This window comes from Oryzias latipes, chromosome 2 (genome assembly GCF_053564925.1).
Source record: "Oryzias latipes strain Hd-rR chromosome 2, Olatipes_Hd-rR_3.1".
Taxonomy (NCBI): Eukaryota; Metazoa; Chordata; class Actinopteri; order Beloniformes; family Adrianichthyidae; genus Oryzias; species Oryzias latipes.
This window is the reverse complement of record NC_136238.1, coordinates 19596009-19619273: the sequence shown is the minus strand read 5'-3', so window position 1 is coordinate 19619273 and position 23265 is coordinate 19596009. Positions and strand designations below refer to the sequence as shown.

The following is a 23265-nucleotide window of genomic DNA, read 5'->3' as shown; positions in this document are numbered from 1 at the left end:
AAAGACTGTGCGTATCTGCACCAATCTAAACTAGTTTGCATAGGACCAGCTAGATCTGTATGTACTAGTTGTAGTGGTTTTTCAGCCTTTTTATCTGGCTCCTTGTTTCTTGTCTGAGTGGTTTTACCTTCTGTACACCCTCTGCATGGGTTCATCTGTTTATATATATCCCCTTTTACATCCATTCCTTTCACCACACCTTGCAACTTTCTTATGTTGTCAAAATTGCAATGACCCATGATTTCATGCCAACCTTGAATAACGTGAACAGCTTTACATTTGTCATTGTCATCTTCAATAGTGGGTAAATAGTACAGTTTTTCATTTTCATGAATGTCAAACCTTGTGCCACATCTCGAGGTACCACCAAAAACCACCCTAATGCCTCCGAAACGTTAGCACAAAATACAAGTGCGCAGGTCGTACCCAGCCTGTGGCATTCCGTTTGCGCAGCCACAAAAAGGCTTGTCTAACAACTCTTCTGTGCCTATTCTTTCAGGTGCTAACCGTGTCACGACGTTGTGTGAACGTGACAGGTTTTCTTTAAAACAGGTCACAATAGGGAAGGATCAAAGGGATCCGTCTGATTCGGTGTCCGTGCTCCCCGTGTGCGCAAAGCAACGTGCCGCGCAGAGAGCTGATCCAATTTAATGCACGGGTTGTTTCGTTAGATGTTCTGCATGTGATCCTGTGGAAGGGGCACTAGTATTTAGACCGGAAAAATTAGGGAGCATTCACACCCCGCGACGATTTGTAATTTTGATGTAAACTGGGGAAGTTTAATTCATTTTTGGCGAGTTTCGGCGGGAAAAGCCAGACCGAAAGTATCTGTATAGTATAGAGTATAGAGCAGGTTTAGTTGAAGGTTAGTTTGTAATCAGAGAGGTGAAGCAGCATGGCGTGTCCATTTGAAGATGATTTAGTTGATCAAGAAGCTCAGATAATACTTTTTCCACCATGAGAGGATGATAAGACCATGTTTGGATGTTGCAGATATAAACTTTTTTACTTTGAGCTAACCTAATTATTTGCTTCAGTTAGATCATTAAAAATCTTTTTTTTTTGTTAAGTCAGTTTAAAAATAACATAGTTTTCAGACAGTTATTTTACTTTCATTCAAATTAATTCAATTAAGTAGGTGTAACTTTGGTGCTGCTGTTAGATCGGCACCGCAAGGTATTGTGGGATGCCATTCCAATGAGTTATATCGCTAGAGGAGACACCTCCGCTTTGGAAGCCTGGCCGAGGGTGGCGGAGCGCGACGCCATCTTGCCTTTGTTGGCATCTAAGTAGCTTTTAGATAATTTATATATATTCATATTTCTATATATTTAAACATACAAATAAATATATAATATATGTATATAAGTTTATATAAATATACATTATTAGTTGCTGTTAAATAAGAGAAACAGCCTTATAAGGTCAAACTTTAATGAAAAATGCATTGTTGCTGGACTTCTTATAAATAAATATAAATTACAAAGAATTTGTAAAATTAATTTTTAAAAATTTCGAAGTTTTAGACCTCTTTGACATGTAATTTAAATTATTTAGAAAAGCCCAACAATAAGTCAATAATAATAATAAATAATAACAATATATAAATAATAAGTCAATAATACTTAATAACAATATATAAACAAGTCAATAATAATGATGAATTAAAAAAATAATAATAATAAATCAATAGTAAGTCAATAATAATATTAAATGATAACAACAAATCAATAATAGGCCGATAATAATAAATGATAATAATACATCCATAATAAGTCCACAAGTCAACAACAGATTTTCCCCTTTAGAAAACAAAAACAAAGAAAAACAATTGATTTACCCTACTGATTCATGTCAGTCATCAATGTTACTCAGATGGTATGGTGCTGGGTTTCAAGCAAACAGTCTAGCCAGTCTTATCAAAATATGTTTCCCCAAAATGTTTTGAACATAGCCACACTGTATTGCTAATTGGTAACACAGTGATCCATCTGGGTTTGCTCTTGTGATAGCTAAGGCCCACTTTTTCCTTAAGTCTGAGTCCATTGGAAACCTGCAAGAAAAAGTTCAGTCACTGAGTCAGAAAATTATAAATCTATATTACTATAATAGCCTAGTCTTAGTTTAAAGACTAGGCTATTATTACGTACAAATTATACGTACATCATGCCTACATGTTAATAATAGCCCTGCAGCATCATGCATGTCAACATGTGTACGATTAATGACGCCCCTGCAGCATTAAAAGGAAAGAATTATAGTCCTTACCTGTCAAATGTTGTGCTTTCGTGGACTCATTTCTCTGATTTTGGCAGTTGAAACCCGCACAATGAACTGCAAAAAATGTGTTCACATGCATGCACTGCAGCGATGCAACTCATTGTACCATTCCCTTTGCCTGTCTGGATGGATTTGGGTTTAAGTGTGGCTTTTTGACCAAATGTGTTTAGCTGTTTTACTGTGTTTTGCTGAGTTATTTTGTCCTACTAGGCTTAAGTCTCTGCACCATGAGTGAGAGGATGATGAGTTTATATAGCACCCCTACGGTCAATTGCTGTAATGAAAATGTCAGAAAGTTCGTAAATTAATGTATGCACTCAGTGCATATTGTTTCGTTCTTTTTATTGTTATAAAATGAGCATATCTGCCGGCTCACACTTAGACATACAGCGGGAAAATAAGTATTGAACACGTCAACATTTCTGTCAAAAAACATATTTCTAATCGAGCTATTGACAATAAATTTTCACCAGATGTCGGCATCAACCCAAGTAATGCACACATAGAAAGAAATCCAAACATTCATGTCCATAAATGAAGATATGTGTAATAAAGTGAAATGGCACAGGGAATAAGTATTGAACACATGAAGAAAAGGAGGGGTAAACAGGTCTGGCAAGCCAAGAAAGCAGCTGGAGTTTGTCAGTATTCAGAAGGTTAACCTGCCCCCTATTAGTGCAAAGTAATATCAGCTGGTATAGTCCTGACTGATGCCATTTAAAAAGGTTTCTCACCAGCAAGGTGTTAGACAAGAAATATTGCATGATGGGTAAAAGCAAATAGCTGTCCAAAGACCTACACAACCTTATTGTTGCAAAACACACTGAAGGCATTGGTTACAGGAGTATTTCTAAACTTCTGAAAGTTCCAGTGAGTACCTTCGGGGCCATCATCCGGAAGTGGAAAGAACACGGCATTACCATAAACCTGCCACGGCCAGGTGCTCCTCGCAAGATTTCAGACAGAGGAGTCAGAACAATCATCAGAAGGGTTCTCCAACAGCCCAGGACAACTCGTGGAGAGCTTCAGAAAGACCTGGAATCAGCAGGTACCGTTGTTTCAAAGAAAACAATAAGTAATGCACTCAACCGCCATGGCCTCCATGCACGCACACCACGCAAGACTCCATTTTGGAAGAAGACGCATGTTGAAGCTCGTTTGGAGTTTGCGACACAACATTTGGATAAACCCATGACATTCTGGGAGAAGATACTCTGGTCAGATGAGACCAAAATTGAACTCTTCGGATGTCATAAGACACAACATGTTTGGAGGAAAAATGGCACCGCACATCACCCCCAAGACACCATACCAACAGTCAAGTTTGGAGGTGGGAGCATCATGGCGTGGGGCTGTTTTTCAGCATGTGGTACTGGTAGACTTCATATCATTGAAGGAATAATGACTGGAGAAAAGTATCGAGACATTCTTGATCAGAATCTGCTGTCTTCTGCCAGGCTGCTGAAGATGAAAAGAGGGTGGATCTTTCAGCAAGACAATGATCCCAAGCACACAGCCAAGGTAACACTCAACTGGTTGAAGAAAAAGAAAATAAAGCTGCTAGAATGGCCCAGTCAATCACCAGACTTGAATCCAAATGAAAATCTTTGGAAAGAACTGAAGATCCGGTTTCACAGAAGAGCTTCCCGGAACCTTGAAGATTTGAAGGCAGTTTGTGTGGGTGAATGGGCCAAAATCACACCTGAGCAATGTATTCGACTGGTTTCTCCATACAGGAGGCGTCTTGAGGCTGTAATCACCAACAAAGGTTTTTGCACTAAGTATTAAATGAATTTCAGTAAGCGTGTTCAATACTTATTCCCTGTGCCATTTCACTTTATTACACATAACTTCATTTATGGACATAAATGTTTGGATTTCCTTATATGTGTGCATTACTTGGGTTGATGGCGACATCTGGTGAAAATTTCGTGTCAATAGCTCGATTAGAAATATGTTTTTTGAGAGAAATGTTGACGCGTTCAATACTTATTTTCCCCGCTGTATGAGAGGTGGCAAAATTTGATAAGTTATATATATATATACAAGGAAAATGGAAACAAGATCAGAAACTTGTGCGTTTACTTTGTCTGTTCTTCTACTACAAGCAGAAACTCTTTCTTTTGCTGATGCAGCCGTGTTACTTTTTTGATGGACGTATAATCTTCATACACCGTCATTAAAACCTCAGACTCTGTCTCACTTCCGTCTCACTGAAATGTAGCGCTCTCTTTTTTTCACCACGCGTTTCCATGGTGACTCCGGAAATCGGCGATCCATTGAGAATGTATTTGTCTTTGTCTGTGTACCTGCTGTGCACGTGCATTAACCCAGGGTTACCAAGTCGAGCGTTATCACGGCAACTCATATCCGGTCTTTTCAGGTGGATTTCAGCCAGAGTTCAGGGTTAAAGTCAGGGTAGGTTAATCATGCTTCCTGGAATAGCCCCCAGGTTATGTTCAGAGCATGAGTTCCTATGGGAACTAAGCATACCCTGAAACATACCTCTGTTTTTGTAACAGAAAGGTGAGGTTATCCGCTTCCTTAGCCTCAAACTTACCTATCTAGCATAACCTGCTCTCTGGAATACCCCTAGCACTGGATCATGCTCACCCGGAAATGATGCCACAGGAACAGGAAGGCTGTGCCGGTAGAATATGTAGCCATTGGCTAATCTGCTTTAGAAGCCCGTCTACAGCTGGATGTCAGTCTCGCAAAATTCTGGATGGAAGAAATATAATGACCAGAAACACAGAGGCCAGATTTAAACCAGTCACTGGGCAGATCCAAAGAAACATTTATTTGAGGTAATAATGAGAAAAACCTGACTGATTGAAGGTCCAAGGTAAGTCTAAAAAGATTTACATGTCAGGGTTGGTGCTTGGGAAGCACAACAAAACAGGAAAAAATGCCTCACATCTCTATGTCAAAGATGTCAAAACAGCATGGTCTACCTGCAGCGAACATATCTGGTCTACCTGCAGCAAACCAAATGTCTTCATGCAGCCTGCAGGGTATCTCAAAACTCAGTTGTTTTGACATCGGTGTTGTTGTCAGACGTGTTCTGCTGAAACTCTGTAGTCTCTGTGTCTCCAGATGTTTATCCTACCACCTTCATACTTTTGCTAAACTCCAAGAACAGACCTTTGCTTCTCAGAAATTATGCAGAGCCCGCAGGTTGTCCCCCAGGCGCTGGCAAGATTGTTATTCTGGAATTAGTCTAGTATTGCTGAAGAAAAGGGAAGGGCCTGAAGGAAAAAGACCTGTCCGCTTTTGCATGTTTTCCTCAGCGTGTTCAATAAGTCGGTAGGAAGAAATGACCATTATTCAACCGGATAAAGATTAACAAAGTTTATTCCCTGATACAATATTTCTAAGACAGAGAGCGAAAAACACAGAGCTATAGCGAAGGAGAAAAGCCCCCAAGAGAAGAAGGAACATTTCCTAAAGTAAGAGTTTTATAGTGGAGTTTGTGCGTTGCTGAGTTCTTCTTCCTCTGTGCAGCAGCCAATCTTCTACCTGCAACTTGACATTGTCCTATTTTAGTGCGTCAGCCGTTCAAATGTGGGTTCCTTTTTTCAGAGAAAGAGGCTTGACCTTTTGCTGGCCCCAACTGCTTCGAGTCTGCAACGTTTGCCTTTTACTCGGTATAGCGAGGTACATTTCTTGCTGAGTGTGTGGGTGCCTGAAGTGTACCTGTGGCCTACATCCGCTTTTCTGCCTGAAAGCGGGGTCCTTATTTCCTGTTGTTCTAGACAGGCTCGGCGGTGCTTATCTGCAGGAGGAGAAGTAAGTGTCCTGTTTATTCTCAGCGCAGCCTGCACGAGCCTGACATGAAATCTCACCTGCTCATGCTCGCTGCCATCATTGCTGGATCCTACCTGCACCATGTGATGCCAGCCAGCCTCAATGAAACGTAAGTAGATTTCTACATGACAGTCAGAGTTGATTGATTTGTTTCACCTGGTTCTTTAGGTACGTGTTTCATCTGTTTAGCAGCAGACTTTTGTGCAGAAGAGCTGAAAATCACTGCTGAAAAATGATCTGAATGTGAATATGTTTCTTATTCTGTCCTCTGGTTACAGAACCTATTTGGTGACTGTCAGCTCCCATCTGACAGCAGGAAACAAGGAGACCTTGTGCGCTCTGATCCAAACCCCTACAGAGCCCGCCTCCTTGACCATCACCCTGGATCTGGACTCTTCTAGTACGAAGATCGGGCAGCTGTCTTTTAGAACTGAAATCTACCACTGCTTTCCGCTTCTGGTTTGTTTTTTAATTTCTTGAAGTCTTTTTAAATTCAATGCTACATCAGCAATTCTCAATTGATATATTTCTCATGAAGTGACCTTCAGAGGCAGAAAACAAGATAATAAAAGTACTTGTAATCCATAATGATTGTTAAAATCTGTCCTTTCTTTGTCCAGGCGGATTTTTTTTTAATGTGTTTGAAGCAAGAGCTGACATTAACCCATCAACACCGGCGCTTTTGGTCCAGAATTGGCGTTCTTTGAATAGCTATAAGTCTTCAAGTTTAACTCAATAAATGTAATTCCAACAGATTCTGAAGCTTAGAAAAAGCAGTGCATTGTTCCTTACAGCCACAAAGAAATTGTCTCCGCTTCTGAATCTGTTGGAACTACGTTAAATGTGTCAACATTTGAAGAGTTATAGTAGTTCTAAGTGTGTTTATTATTTTCTTTCACTGGCGACAGCTCCAGTGTTACAGGGTTAAGTACGTATGATTTCAGGTTTAAGATTCCCATCCAACAAAAAAAGTTGGTCTGTAAGAACCAATTTGAGACTAACCATCCAGGACATAAATAAAATAACAAAGAAGTATGTTGATTTATTATTTCAGCCAATAGGGTGAACCAATAAAAAACATCTTGCTGGTTTTGCAGTGTAGATGTTTGCATTCTATGGTTGTTGTGTTTGTTTTTGGAAAGATTTAGCTACAAAATTTTTTTTTGTGTGAATCTACCACTCTAATGTTTTAAATGTTTGCTGGTTTTGCAGGTCCCTATAGTGTCCAGCACAACTGTGGCATCCATCAGTGTGAAAATTCAGGGTAAGATGGACTCACTGAACCAGGAAACCAAAGTCCTGATAGAACCTCCTGCTTTTGTCCACATTGTCCAGACAGACAAACCCATCTACAAGCCTGGACAGACCGGTGAGTGAGTTCTGAACTTTATACAGTTTTTTGTTTTAACCCTGTATGTAAACATGTGAGTGTGATGCCTAACTGCTTTCAGACTTCCATCTCCTACATTATGGCCCAATAATTGGTTTCCCAGTGACATACAAATGACACAATGTTTGTCGAACCAATAAATACATTTTTTATTGTTGAAATAACTAAACCTCAAACCAGCAACACCATTAACAAACAGTTGACAAACCTGTTGAAAAATACATCCATGTAAAACTTGCCAATGATTCATCTGTGCAGTATTTTATTTATAATGATGAGATTTTTTCTTTTTCTTTCTCTAAAGTTCAGTTCCGGATTGTCTCCATGGATACCAACTTTATTCCCGTCAACCGCATGGTGAGATTTTGGCTTTTATTTTGAGTGTTTTTTAGTATGGGTCTGTTACTGCTGCCCAGGGGCGGAGCTAGAACATTTTATATGAAGCCGTCTGTGATTTGTAACCAGCTTAAGGTGCTTGACTGTACTTTAATAAGTTATATAACGTTAAATGTTGTTTTTGTTAACTGATGGTGTATATTGGTTAAATAATGACTAATTTATTTCTTCTCTTTCAGTATAAAGAAGTCACAATTGAGGTAAGAAATTGCATCCAGACAGTACAGCCATAACTGGGGTGACTAGATGGGAAGATCTGACCAGAGTTTTCCAGGCCAGACATGAACAGATAGAATTTGAGTCTATGTAGGGCACGTACAAAAGTAGCCTAAGCAAAGGATATTTTAACAAACTGCAGTATTGCTAAAATCACATTAAGGTAAAATATATATATATATATATATATTTAAATGTGTGCAATCTACTTATTGTTGATAATCTGCTGTGCTTTTTACAAAGAGAAAGAATGAGTTTGCTTTCAGTCGAGTCGGTGAAAATTTCCCAGAATCACGTTTATTAGATTGATGATAAAGTGGGCAAATGAAGTGAGATGCAAAGTGCATCAATATCTGTAAATAATACTAAAGTTTAATTTGTGAGAGTTGGTCTAAAAATCTTTAAAAACGTTTTTTAAAATAATAATATATTTCCGATCCAGCTAAAAAATGAACAGATGTTTCTGTGTAAAGGCCAACTGATCTGTTTAGAAAATTTGAGAATCATCTCTCATCACTGAATCAACTTGAAAAGACAAACCGACTAAGATACTTGAACCATCAGCACATCTGTGCACATTTGCGTCATGCTGTACTTTATACATGATCTAAAAGACTTCTTTAATCACAGGTCACATTTGTAACTAGTTAGTTCTTGTTTAACTATCAATTGAACTTGCTTAACAATGTGGTTCCATAACTTACTTGATTGGACCTAGTGGTTTTATCAAAAATCTGTACCGGCTCCAGTTACTTTCATTGCTTTAGCCTTCCTGGCAAAGTTAACTTAGTGCTGCCCTACTGTGTTAGTGTTGATCAAAGATGCACAAAGGGCTTAGTACACATTTAAAAACACAAAAACTCGAAATTTTTGATTGAACATTTTTTTATAAGCATTCATTTTTTAAAACAGGATCCCAACTCAAACCGCATCGCTCAATGGTTGGACAAGTCCATTGACAGAGGCATTCTTGACCTTTCTCACCCCACCATTGCTGAAGCTGCACAAGGAATCTATGTGATATCTGCTAAGACAGACAAAGGAGAAACGATTTCCCACAACTTTGAGATCAAAGAATATGGTAAAGACTAGTGAGAGGTATAGTCTAGCAATAAAATGCCATCAGTTTCCTCAATCATAACTTTTATGTTTTGTCTGCAATAGTTTTGCCAAAGTTTGAAGTGACTGTAAACCTGCCCAGTGTGATCACCATCCTGGATGATGAAGTAACACTGAAGATCTGCGGAAAGTGAGTGTCCGTCAATAATTAAAAATGCTTAATGGGTTATTTTTGTATATAGGTAATTTAAAACAAAATGTGTTAGCGCAGATACACCTATGGGAAACCAGTTCTGGGCTCAGTCAAAGCTGAGTTTTGCAGACATTTAAACCAGTATTCTTGGTTGCCGTCCCCAAAACAGGATTACATCTGCAAGACATTCGAACTTTCTGTGAGTATTCATATGAACTATTTTACTTAATGTCCTTGAACGTCACATATCTGAAAACTCACCTTTTTAAAAAAAAAATCTGCAGACTGCTAAAAATGGATGCGCCACACAAAACGTAGCCTTGGCAGGCTTTGCCATGAATACATACAACGATTTTGACTCATTTGAGGTGAAGGCTGAACTAGAGGAGTTTGGTACAGGTATGTTGTGGCACACCTGGGTTTTGCTGTTCGAGCTACTAGCACTAACTCCTAATAAGCTTTGATCTGTCTGCTGTCACACAGGTGTCATTCTTAAGGCCAGTGGAAGTGCCAGCTTCACCACTCAGATCAGAACCGTCTCCTTTGAGGACCTACCCTCTTCTTACAAGCCGGGCCTCCCGCTCGAGGGAAAGGTAATCATTAGCATGCAAGTATATTTTGAAAATCACACCAGATGACTTGAATTAGGTCACATGTTTTACTAGAATGTTTGATACTTTGTACAAGATGACTCCCTTTGTACAAAACCCTGCTAGTTGTTTTTCCCATTTTACTTTTCAACAACTCAACTTGTACCCTGCCTTTGTCAAACAGAGGCTGGGATAAAGCTCTAGCAACCCCATGAACCCAAAAAGAATTAAGCAGATGTGGAAAAGGGCTGGATGGGTTTTAGCTATCCTCTGGGGGAGAAGTGGGCTGCAACTGTTCTTAGGAACCATTTGGTGGGTCAACAACCCCATCCAACCTATTAATCAGGACTGTCAATCACAGAAGCATTTTGTTCTGTTTTTAAAGTTTGATGTTTCTCTGGGTTTACTTCAGCATTGAAGCTTTGGAAAATCAGTGTGCTGCTAACACCTTTGGTTCAGAACCTTGTTAGTTAATCCATCTTTTGACCTTTGACACCTGGAATAATCATGAAGGCCCACATGTTTACCTAACAAATAACCCTCACCCCTTTGTGAAGCATTTAGCTTCAAGTAATTATGTCAAAGCAATCTCTTTTTTTACTTCAATCTTTCTTTCTTTTTTTGCAGATCAAAGTGACTGGTGCAGATGGCAGTCCCATCGCAAACCAAGCAGTCTACTTGTATGTTGTAGACTCACTAGAATTCACCCTCTATACAGATCAGAAAGGAATCGCTGTGTTTTCTCTGGACACATCCTCGTGGTCGGAATCAGTCTCTCTGTCGGTTAGTGGTGACCTTTTGCAGTTGCTTGTTGCTTTCTGCACTAAACGGGTCTGATGTTGGACCAATAATCCAAAAGGAAGATATGAAAGGAGTATATCACAGTATAACTCTAGTGTTGGATCTTGTTGTCTTAACAGGCAACCACCATAATAAAAAGAAAAAATGAACAAACTGTTCCTGAAGTACGGTTTCCTGACTATGGGACGGACTACCAGTGTGTTAAAAGATTTTACTCTCAGAGCAAGAGCTTTGTGGGGTTTAGTGAGAACACCGTGGATATACCATGCAAGAAAAATGGATTCCTGCTGGCTCAATACATCATCCAGGGGGAGGATCTACAGAAAGGGCAACGATTTCTTAACTTCTATTACCTGGTAAGTTCATCTCATTTTGTTATTTTAGAGTTTAACCAAGTGATACAACATCCCATAATGTAATCTAGAACCTTAGCTAAAAGGTTCAATTACTATCAAAACATGCATTAAATCCCAAGTCATTTTTGTCGTGTTGTTTTTCTCTGTAGGTGCAGTCCAAAGGTTCCATTGTGCAGCAGGGCACTGTCCAAGTGGCGGTTAAAGATAGAACAGGTACAAACCTAAGTTTTGAGTCTAAGATTATATTCTAACATCAAGCTAATGATAAGTTTGAGCAATTTGAATGACAAAACTTTACCTAATGTATTGCATCATAGTGTTGGGAGAACTCAGATAGATGGCTTTATTTTTAAATGTTTCTCCAGTCATCAAAGGAACGATAAAGATCCCCCTCGCCAATGTCACAGACCTGGCTCCAATTGCCCAGGTGGTGGTTTACACAATGATATCAAGTGGAGAAGTTGTTGCAGACAGCAGGGACTTCCCCATTCAGCTTTGCCTCAACAACAAGGTACTGAATGTCATTTTAAACTGGACTCCTTAAAAGTCGGGACTTGATGTGCTGTGTTTGAACTATCTTCTTTGTCTCCTGTGCAGGTGACCTTGAAGTTCTCGGCTGTCCAGGAGCTTCCAGGAGCAAAGACCACATTGACTCTGCGGGCTCGGTCTGGCTCCCTCTGCTCTGTCAGAGCCATTGACCAGAGCGTCCTCCTTCTCAAGTCAGAGGAGGAGCTCACAGTTGACTATGTACGAATTTCCCCCCAATATTTCTGCACTTTGACCTCAGAGTTAGTACTGTTTTCTCCAGATTCATGGTCTGGTTTGCTTACAGGTCTACAACCAGCTGCCCATCAAGAAAATGTGGGGATATGACTATCAGGTTAAGGACCACCCCTTCAACCACTGCTTTTCTAGACCATGGCCAAGACCGATTCCACTGGAGCCCGCACTCCTGCCCAGAGGTCGACGTGATACGGTTTCACACCATTCTCCCTTTAAAAAGGGCAATGATGTTTACACCATCTTCAAAGTAAAGTCATTTACTTTTCTTATTAATTTCAGCAAATATTACTAAGGTTCAAGCATAATTATTCAAATTTTTGGAGTTTCATTTTATTTTATGCAGTTTTAGATCAAGTTGAGTTTGCTTTCGGACTCCCTTTCCTTTTCTGATGTGAATCACAAAATGTGATCATATTGTTTATGTATCTTTTGATGTCAAAACATGTCCATCCAATCATACCAGTAACGTTTGAGTCCTGCTGTTTTTTTACTCTGTGCCTAATTTCAAGTTGATTCATATAAGCGTTCTTGACCCTTTGCTGTTCTTTTGGTTTTTTCTTCTTCAGAACATTGGGATCAAAATAATTACAAACTCTGATGTGAGAGCACCCAGATCTTGCTGTACCTATGCACCTGGTAGGAGACATTTTTTTGAAGTAATGGTAAACGGCGCAAAAATATTTGAATAGTAATTCTTGAAACATGCAAAGATGCTTGTTCATCAACCAACAAGCAAACCAAAAATGTGTTGAGCTTCTTCTTAAAGTGGGTTTATTGTTTTCTTTTGTGCTCTTTCAACTTGGCCTTTAGAGATATTTGGTATGCAGTCAGGGATGAGCATGCCAGCCCCAGCACCAGAGGGAGAGAAAACGGAGACCATAAGAACATATTTCCCTGAAACCTGGATCTGGGACCTGGTTTCTGTGGGGTAAAAGAAACTCTAAATTGTCTAATTGTTGCTTATCATCACCTTCTTAAAATAATTGCATGAGTCATGTTTTCACATATTTCAGGAAATGCAAAAACCTAAACAGCTATTTGAATATATAATAGTTGCTAAAAACTTTAATCAAATTTAGCTATGAAAACAGATGCCTGTTGACATACAATCAACAAAGTTACCCAAACATGGAACATGGGAGAATTAAATGACTTAGGCCAATTTTTAATCATGCCTTTGTGATTCAGGCAATTTGAAGCCTTCTATTCTATTATGAATAAAACATTACTAACAAACTAAGTGAACATAATGCTTAGGAGGAATGAGCAATTATTCAATTCTCTTTCCAGCTTTTCATTGTGGGGTTTTTGTCTAATGCCTATTAGTGTGGGAAATTGTGAAAGAATTGATGGGTTTCATTGACTGGAGATTCTAGAACTTTCTTCTTGATCGTCAAAGCACACAGAAACAATTGTATCCATACCAATGACCCATTTGACATCTGTATCCTTTATGGCAGTTCTTTTCACACAGAGGCTTCTGAGAGGGACAGTCTCAATGGACCTTGCCATCACTGCTAAATTGAACAGTTGGATATCAAGCTTTTTCGCCTGTCGCCTGAAGAAAGATCTATTAAGTTACAGGAACCCATTGTGCTTGCGCACTTTCACATGTTAAGGGGTTAGGCTTATACTTGCAATTATACTTACTTACTTGGAAATGTAATTACATTGGGGTGAAAATATCTGCTATCTATTTTTTTTCAATAGTATTATGAATTATTTCACACTTCATTCGGAAGACCCTCAACAAGGTATTTCTGAGTTATTAGTACCCCATATTTCTTTGCAAGCTCAGAGTTTGCTTTCGCCACACACGCATTGGGATTGTGATAACGGCAACCATCACTTCACACCATGATCTCCTTGAGTTATGGAAAGCCTTTGATGAGACCTTCAAAATGACAATACTAAAGATGAGCAAATACCTCACTACACTGGTCACCTTCTGATTTGTCCCAAATGTAGCAGTAGCTTTCTTTGAACCCAAGTTAAACAGGATGAAGGTATGGCAGTTTAGATTAGCATTTTAGACTGCTGGCTTGGGTTTTTGGACACAGTAGCACAGCTTGCAAGTTCATTGCCCAAAGAAAGTTCTCATCATTGACAGAATCCTTGCCCTGAGACTTCTCTTGCCTTGCTTCATCTTCTTGGAGACACATCAGTCAAATACATCCCTACTAATATTCCTGTGTTTTAATGAAACACAAAAGTCCCAATGATCTTTTCGCAAAATAAATACACAATAGTTCTCACAGAAAACGTTGTGAAATATTGGACTCCAACAGCCCTCACTCAAGAAGCAGCCTTCTGTTAGTACTCACAATGTGGTTTGGAGATGGTTTTACCTGGGTAAAGGAACTTCTAGCTCTGCTTCTGCAGTATAGTGTGAATCAACACTGGGCAGGTCCCTCAAGCCATTTTTAATGAAATCCTTGACTTCAGGTTCAACCTTTATCTGCTTGTCTCTGTTATGTCCAGGTTTAGATGGGGCCGGTGCATGTTTTTCACACTCAGTGAGATTGTTCAACCATTTTTTTTCATGTTTTTTTCCATCTTTAAGCTTCAGTTGGTAGAAAAATGTTGATCTGCACCAGGAACCCTCAACAACATCTTTTGTTTTATGTTAATTTTTGTGACCTAAGTGGTGACGTAAGACTGGCCGTATGACTCTTTAAAAAGGTATGATTACTATGAGAAACATTATCTTGCTATCATCTTGTCTATTTTATTAAGCTACATTTAGGATTCCCATAATGGTTTGCAAGTTGCCTTAAGACATAGCAGAAAAGCTTACTATTACACCAGTTAAATCATGTTATGGTAACTCATATAACATCTAACTAAAAAGCACAGATATGAACAGGGTCTTTTGGGATTCTTTTCAGCTTGTAGATTGTAATACAGTATGAAAATGATAATTGAATTATGTACTGCTGAGAAAATGAGACATCAAAATCCTACTGTTCATTCAAACATTGTTTGATAAGTCATAATTTCACTTCTAAAAGCCACTAAAAGCTATTTTTACTTTTTTCATTTTTAACAAAAGAAATGATCAAAAGATGAAATCTTATGGAACATTTTTAGCCTAGTGTTTAGCATAGTAACAGTTTTTACCTACCAATATGGGAAAAGCCCTAAATAATGGAAATAACCGCGAAATCTGAAAAAAAAGAAAAAATATCTAATTCACGAATCAGCATCCATCATGAAATGCTTATAAAATTGCCTAAATCCCATTGACTCATTACTTAGGCACAATAAAACGGCCTAAGTCACACTCTTGAGATGAAAAATTCTATTTTAGGGGTAGAATAGCATGTTTTGTTTAACTGAGGATGGTGGTGGAGGATTCATGGTATGGGTTTGTGTTTGCTGCAGCAACACTTTAACTCCCTATAGTCAATGAGGAGATCACAGCCAACTTGTTGTGCCATTATATTCTTGCATCAAAACCACAAAGGGTGTCATGTTTAATGTAACTCTGTTTAATGTCTTAAACAAGAAGGGCCAATATGAGTAAGTCAAAGGTTTGATGCATGATTTTCTTCATGAAAGGAATTGGGAATCTATCTCCATTTGACATCTTGTTGGTTCTTTGATGCAGATCCAGTGGATCGACCAGTTTGGTGAAGTCCGTCCCTGACACCATCACTAAGTGGGCAGCCGGAGCTTTCTGTGTGTCTCCTGCTGGCTTTGGCGTTGCTCCCAACGTTAGACTAACAGCTTTCCAGCCTTTCTTTGTCAGCCTCACTCTGCCCTACTCTGTCGTCAGAGGAGAGGTGTTCACTCTCAAAGCCACCGTCTTCAACTACCTCCCCAAATGCATCATGGTAAACAGTTTCCTCGGTTCTCAAAAAAGAATCTGTTTTTGTTTTGATCAATTCTTGAATCTGTGTATTCTTCTTCTGATCTGAATTTTTTCTTTCCTTTGCAGGTGAAGGCAACTTTGGTCAAGTCTGATCAGTTCACCTTCAAGAACTGTGATGGCTGCGTCTACAGCAGTGTGTGTCTGTGTGCAGAGGAGAGCAAGACCTTCTCCTGGATTGTGACGCCAACTGCTCTAGGTAGTGTTGGATGGACAAACACGAGTACAATCTCCAAACAAACACTCCCCCTTTAGTTTTAGTCCTTCAAGGTCCTGTTCTTGAAGATCTTTAGAGAATGTGTGAAGGAACCACCAAACTGCAGGGAAATGGAAAGAGGCTTTCCTGTGTCTGTGACTGAGAAAAGGACATTCATTGGCAAACAATGCTTTTGTGCCAACAGGTGATGTGACTCTGAAGGTTAGCGCTGAGGCTGAGAAGAGCAACAAGAAATGTGGCACAGAGGTGGTCACAGTCCCCACCATGGGTCAGGTCGACACTGTGATTACCACGCTTCTGGTAGAGGTTAGTACCCTCCCTAAAAAATCAGGTTCTTACAGCTAAACACCAATAATCCCAAATGTGCGCTGAATTTCTTTTTGAATTTGAATTTGAATTTGAATTTCTATCTATTGATAGTTGAACTGATAGTATTCTTACATGAAGGTCTGATTTTTCATTCTTTCTGCTAGGCTGAAGGAGTCCCACAGATGGTCAGCCACAACGCTCTCCTGTGTCCTGCAAGTAAGACGGAAATGGATCATTTGGACATTTTCTTAAAATGATCGCAATTTTGACTGTATTTGGGAAAAATACATACATTTTTTAAAGTCTTCTGATTTTTTTCTCTCTCTCTGCTCTTGTTAGAAGGACCAGTGAGTAAGAAAATCTCTCTTGAGCTTCCTGAAGATTTTGTGAATGGATCAGAGAGAGCATCTGTGTCTGTTGTGGGTCAGTAAAACATGTTCAGAAGTGGATGGAGAGAGCCAGAACCAGTCTAGGATTTTCTGACGTCTCTTCTGGGTTTTACAGGTGATCTGATGGGCCGGGCCATGAAGAACCTAGACAAACTCTTGGCCATGCCGTATGGCTGTGGAGAACAAAACATGTTGCTGTTTGCTCCGAACATCTTTATCCTCGACTATCTGAAGAGCACTGGTCAGCTGAAAGAGTCAACTTGGAAGATGGCTGTAGGCTACTTGGAGAGCGGTGAGAGTCACCAAAAACTCCTCCATATGTTTTTATGTTTTGATAGAAATGTCAGAAAAAGCAGAATAACAACTGAATTTTTACTTGTGTGCATTTAGGATATCAGAGGGAGCTCAGTTACAAGCGTTATGATGGTTCCTACAGCCCTTTTGGAATGAGTGACCGATCTGGAAACACCTGGTGAGGAAGTTTCTGTGTTTATTTTCATTGTATCTTTTTTACTGTGTGACTTCACTGACATTATTCAACCATCAAGGCTCTATGGAGGAGGCAAGAAAGTAGTCATGTCACATTTTGAAGCCCTAAGTTATGTACACAGCAGGCATGTGACATGTTCAAGAATGTGCTAAACACGGGTCCTTGAATGTGTTTATAACCCCTGTATACACTGGACAAACAGGGAGGGCCTTCATCTGATTTTTCTACTGTTTACTAGCACATGTCCGCCACCTACTGTTGAAAGGGTTAAATGTTGAAGTGGATCTTGCTCCAGGCTTTTACTTTCAAAGCTCTATTCAAGTATACGAAAGACTTGGTGTCATAGAATTCTGTCTGGGCACAAACCACAATCAATAATAATCTCTCCTCTAATTAGGAAATTAGACAATCAGATGGTAGTTTGTGTGGACATCCTACAGGTACGTGCATAACACCTTCACAGCATGTGCAGGTAGCCTTTGCCTGGGGTCATTATGGGCCAGTACTTGCACTTTACCAATGACTAGAGTGTGATGTAAGAGGATCATACAGCAGCATCACCAACTTACTTTAGGCTTACAAATACTTCACAATACATTCATCACACACAACAATGGTACTTTCCATTTTCTTGTCCCTTGAGGTGTCCATACGAGCCTCAAGGGAACTGCAAGACACACCTGCGGTTCCCTTAAGATGAAGCTGCTCTGCTCCATGACCCTCCATGGGCCCGGAAAACCCCCAAACCCTCAGCACTTGTATGGGACAACACCCGAACAGGTGCAAGTGACTAAGGATTAGGGTTCAAATGTTGTTAAAAATAAAAGCCTAAAAATGAAACAAAATCCATTTGAGATTGATATCTGAGCACCAAAATAAATACAATAAACTAATGTTGATGTTAGCATTTGTGATCTTAACTTCTTTGGAAATAATTCAAGAATAAGATTTGATGTAAATCACAGATGTAGTGACAACAGTAATGATTGAAATGAACATGGTCTTTGCTTCAACAAGTAAAAACTTAATGGGGCCTGACACAAAGCCTTGTGGAACTCCACATGACAGATATGTTGTCCAATAAATATGTTGCAACAAATGAATATAGAATCCCAGTTAGATCAAAAATGCCATAGTTACAAAGTCCTTCCTTGAATGTTAAGGTTTTATGGTATTGTTTAAACTTATTTTTTTGTTTGTTTACTATCCAGGAGATTTCAATATTCTGTTAGCCTGTCATGAGCTGAGGATGTTGGACCATCATATTTTCTGATGCACTTGCTTTCCACTTTAACCACCTTTCGTGTGATGTGTATTTTGACTTCTCTTTCTGTAGGCTCACCACTTTTGTCATGAAATCCTTCAACGCTGCAAAACAGTACATCTTTGTGGACCAGACGTACATCGAAGATGCCAGAACTTGGCTGTCTGGACTCCAGAAGCTTGATGGATGCATTCAGTCTGTTGGGAAACTCTTCCACAACGGCATGAAGGTTTGGAACTTCAATTAAACTGTGATTGTTTTGGGTTCATTCATGTAACTAAAAAATATTTTCAAAGTATATTTTGTCACGCCTGTCCCATTTCCAGGGGGGAGTGAGTAATGACGTGTCCCTGACGGCCTACGTTGCTGCTGCCATGCTGGAGCTGGATGGAAACGCCACAGTGAGCCCTAAACCTAACCCCTACTAACTCAACTGGAAAAAAAGTCTTTGAAATATTTGTTGTGAAACTTGAAAAGCAATAATTTCTTATCATTGTACAAAAAAAGAAACAGAATGTTTAAAATATCTTACAAGCTCAAAAATGTCAGTTTCAGTACATTGAGCCTGCTAAATAGTTAGAAGATTAATTCTTCTTTAGAGGCATGACTACAAGGGTCCATATATTTAAAATACAATGATGCAAATCCTCAAAGTGAAGTGTCAAATTATAGAAAAATCCCATTTTAGTTTCTTCAGATGTTGTTTGTTTCATGTTGGGGTTTTATTAAACCCTATCTGTAGAGATTGTCCATTGAAAATTACTATTAACTCTCACATGGGGTTGTTATTCCTTTACAAAAAATATACTACCGTTCCTGAAATCTCACAAGGTTAAAATCTGTCCAATCAGGTGTTTAATGAGGGCCCTTTTAAATTATTGTAATTTTAGTCTTTAATCTATGTGATTAAACAACTAGACTGGCAGTGTAGAATTCTGTTTTGTTCATCTGGTATTGATGTCAAGGGACTGACATGAATGGGATGCAAGTTGCAAGACACAAGTACACATAATCTGTATAAATATAATGCATTATTCATTCACTATTGTTAATCTTCATGGACTAAACTTCACCTTGTCGTGTGCATTTTTACCCAGAATCCAGTGGTTCAGAACTGCCTGAAATGTCTGAGAACTGCAGTGTCGGGTAAAATAACCAATCTGTACACCGTCGCCCTGCTGTCCTACACCTACACCCTGGCTGGAGACCAGGACATGAGGAGCAAACTCGTCACCCTCCTGGACCAGAAGTCCATCAATGAAGGTAAGACAGAAGATCAAGACTTTCAACAGTGGCAAAAAGCTGCTTAAAAGACATGTCGCAGACAATGTGATATTGGTAAAATGGAAAAAAAAAATAACTTGGCTCTGAATTATAAAGTCATCTGCCCAACTCTAAGAAGTGGCTAATAAAAAGAATCATCACAAATATGACCCCCACCTTGATGGAGCTCTGCAGATTTTATACTGTTTTATTTGTTATTTAATACTATGACTTCAAATGAAAGCAGGATAGATGGGATGACCCACATGAAAATCATTTGTTTTTGGATTCCAGGAGGTACTCGTCACTGGAAGAGAGATGGTGCTCCTGAAACAGGACTGGACTCAGTGGAGGTGGAGATGACATCCTATGTGCTCTTGGCTCTGCTTTCCGGTCCATCTCTGCCAGGCTTTGGTTTGGATTATGCCGCCGGCATCGTGTATTGGCTCGCTCAGCAGCAGAATCCGTTTGGCGGCTTCTCGTCCACACAGGTAGCTCCTCCTACATTCATGTGGCGCTAACAAAGAGGCTTGAAGAGCAGTCCCTCACTGCAACTTTTTTGCTGCACAGGACACAGTCGTGGCCCTCCAAGCTCTGGCCAAGTATGCTACTGCCACCTTCAGTCTGGAAGGCAGTACTACAGTCACTGTGACTTCAGTGGGTGGTCTGAACAAATACTTCACTGTAAATAAGGACAACAGACTGCTTTACCAAGAGGAGAAACTGACTGAGATTCCTGGAGAGTACACAATTAAAGCTGAGGGTCAGAGTTGTGTGCTGCCACAGGTACAGACAAGTAGAAATCAATCACAGTCATGGAAGTCCATGTGTTCAGAGAATGTGCTGTTGATGGTTTAAATGTTGTCTTTCCAGATCTCTTTGTTCTACAACATCCCCCCTCCTTCCGACTTTTCTGCCTTTCAAATCTCTACCAACACTAGTGGTCGATGTGACATTCCCCGACCAGAGTTCATGCTCTTTGTGCACGTTGAGTAAGTAGAAATCATCTTTAAACCCAAAGTGTATCAAAAGCATAATGCCTCTTTAGATGTTCTGGTTCTGTTTGAGAGTTCTGCTGGGTTTGATTCCCACAGGTTTCAGGGCAGACGAGAGGAAACCAACATGGTGGTGATCAACATTAAGCTGCTGTCTGGTTACATTCTGCAGGACAACTCTTTGAAAATGGTGAGACAACATCCTTGCTAGTCCAGACTAGCTTTTCTTATTTGTGTTGACAACATGTGTGTTTGTGTCACAGCTGAAGGAAAGCCGCTTGGTGAAGCGTGTGGACGTAGAGGAAGGTTACATCAACATCTACCTGGACGGGGTAAGAAGCTTTGAAGCTTTGTGGTTCATGAAGCATTTGGTTGTTTTGTATTCTCATGCATGTGTCCCTGTTTGTACTTTGCAGTTAAAGAAGGGTCAGAAAGAGACTTTCGATGTGATCCTGGAGGAGGATCAGCAGGTCGGAAACCTGAAACCAGCCGTGGTCAAAGTCTACGATTACTATCAGACAAGTACGACTCTCTGCTGACTCCATCTTTGACTGTTGTTGTTTCCTTTCTGATGTTTTTCACTTTACGTTTCAGGTGATGAGGCGGTCACTGATTACACTTCTCCCTGCAATAAGTGAGTAACACTGCACTTATTATGAAATGTAGAACCTCTCATTATCTCACATAATGAATCATTGTTCCTCTTTATCCATTCAGTTTTAATGTTGGTGTATATTTTTTTCTGCAGATGAAAGCTCTGATATCCATCTGTGATGGGAGTTACAGCCCTGGAGGAAGTGTTTAAACCAAAATAAGAAAAGCACATACAGTAAAAAACATGTCACTCTGTTGTGAAGAAGTAACAGCAGTAACAAAGTTGAAATCTTTTTGGTGAATTTTTCCTTTTTGGGTTGTTCTTTTAAGCCTCTTTCTTTTTTGTCATTTCCTTTTTAGACGTTGTGTGATGTGCTGGCCTTTTAAGCTTTTTCTGCTAGGACTCAAAACCAGCAGTTGGAGTCTGTTGTTAAGTTTGTGGTGGACAGTTTGTCTCATCATTAACAGCATTCACTGATAAGCTGTGTTGATCAATATTTCTCTTGCTTCCACATTTTTTGGTGGTCCAACTTCATCTGTTTCTGTGGAAATATTTGAATAAAAACTTTTAAGCGAAAAGTGTTGTTATTTCAGGAATGTTCAATCTGCTCGGACATCTCAGAATCTCTCAAGTCCTCCATTGGCCAATCTGAGTTCATCTTCAGGGATTGTTGGGGTTGATAATGCTTATGGCTTCATCAAAACTTCCCCTTTAGGTGGGTACAGGTGGGCAAATCAATTACAAGCCCGTATAGGGTACTGTAAAGGAAGGTCTAAACAGTGCTTTAATTACAATGTGGCTTAAGATCTCTGTACAACAGCATCATGAGTACATTAACTTAAAAGAGAATACCTGACAATACACTATACGCTCAACAATTATAGCTTCTGCTTTCAACAAGCTTAAAGGGACCTCTCAAACACACCTCTACACTCCTTATGATTGCAGCCACTAATCTCTATGACCCTCCACGGAATTGGACAAACCAAAGTGCCACAGCAACCATATAGGAACACATGATTATAGCTTTAATCCTTGTGCTATCTTAGATGACCCCACCCTTATATTGATGTGTTCTCCATACCATAAAAAGGTTGGATAATGGTGGAAAGATTTCATGTATTCCTTGAACACCAGTGAATATAAAAACTCATTGAAGAAAAAAGGTTCAGGGCACTGTCTAGTGGCTCTAGATGACCCAACTCCCAACGTTAAAAAGGCCTAGGATAGCACAAGGGTTACAAATCTATGGCCTTTAGTCACCAAGTTCCCATCCAAGTGTCAAGGCAACACACAATTGTGTGCATTTGTGTTCATCTCAGTGTCAGAGTCTTTGTGGACGACAAGTACATCCAAGATGCCAGAATTGGGTATTCTGTGCTACACATGCCTAACATCTTTATTCAGTCTGTTGGGAAACTCTTCCACAATGGCATGAGGTACTGGAACTTACATTAAACTGGAATTATTTTCGGTTCATTCATCTACACTAAACAATGAGAACTTCAATGTGTATTTCCTACAACAAGTCCAAGGGCAGAGTGAGTAATAACGGTTCCCTCACGGCATACGTTGCTCCTGGTGCTGTACGGAAACGCAGTTGTGAGCCCTTACCCAACTGAATAAAAGATAGTCTTTGGAATTTTTCCTGTGAAAGATGTAGGTGTGTCATAAAGATTTTCCATGGTTTTAATCCTCCAATCCTGTGGACTGTTCAGGTGCTGTTCGTGTGAACAGTGCATGTTTTTTGTGCTCACCGAACTCGGTTTTCCATTTTTTTTTTCTGCAAAGATCCTCTGTATCCGTAAAGGAAGGTCTAAACAGTGCTTTAATTACAATGTGGCTTAAGAGCTCTGTACAACAGCATCATCGGTACATCACCTTACAAGAAAATACCTCACAAGACTCTTACCATACGCACAACGATTACAGCTTCTGCTTTCAACAAGCCTAAAGGGAACTCTCAAACACACCGGTACTCTCTTTATGATTGCATTCATT

At 39.6% G+C, this 23265-nt stretch overlaps 1 protein-coding gene across 1 annotated transcript; it reads left to right on the top strand.

Moving 5' to 3' along the window:
• The first annotated feature begins 4977 nt into the window (after positions 1 to 4977).
• Positions 4978 to 21842, top strand: LOC144985753 (alpha-2-macroglobulin-like). Its single transcript, XM_078933921.1, has 37 exons — positions 4978 to 5087; positions 6098 to 6196; positions 6366 to 6546; positions 7300 to 7456; positions 7782 to 7834; positions 8053 to 8073; positions 9002 to 9170; positions 9254 to 9338; positions 9420 to 9540; positions 9626 to 9740; positions 9825 to 9934; positions 10559 to 10714; positions 10852 to 11088; positions 11238 to 11301; positions 11454 to 11599; positions 11686 to 11835; positions 11921 to 12118; positions 12438 to 12507; positions 12682 to 12799; positions 15482 to 15707; positions 15812 to 15941; positions 16144 to 16265; positions 16433 to 16484; positions 16608 to 16691; positions 16773 to 16949; positions 17048 to 17129; positions 18484 to 18640; positions 18738 to 18812; positions 19509 to 19674; positions 19969 to 20165; positions 20245 to 20460; positions 20548 to 20666; positions 20769 to 20859; positions 20933 to 21001; positions 21086 to 21191; positions 21264 to 21303; positions 21418 to 21842. The coding sequence occupies exons 1-37, from the start codon at positions 5020 to 5022 to the stop codon at positions 21419 to 21421; spliced, it is 4431 nt and encodes a 1476-aa protein (XP_078790047.1). The 5' UTR covers positions 4978 to 5019; the 3' UTR covers positions 21422 to 21842.
• Positions 21843 to 23265: the final 1423 nt, after the last annotated feature.

Excerpts from the sequence above, each read along its gene's own strand:
- LOC144985753 (XM_078933921.1), top strand. The coding sequence starts at position 5,020 with ATGACCAGAAACACAGAGGCCAGATTTAAACCAGTCACTGGGCAGATC. Across the intron at positions 10,715-10,851 it reads CGGAATCAGTCTCTCTGTCG|GCAACCACCATAATAAAAAG; the intron begins GTTAGTGGTGAC and ends TTGTCTTAACAG. Across the intron at positions 20,860-20,932 it reads AGGACAACTCTTTGAAAATG|CTGAAGGAAAGCCGCTTGGT; the intron begins GTGAGACAACAT and ends TTTGTGTCACAG.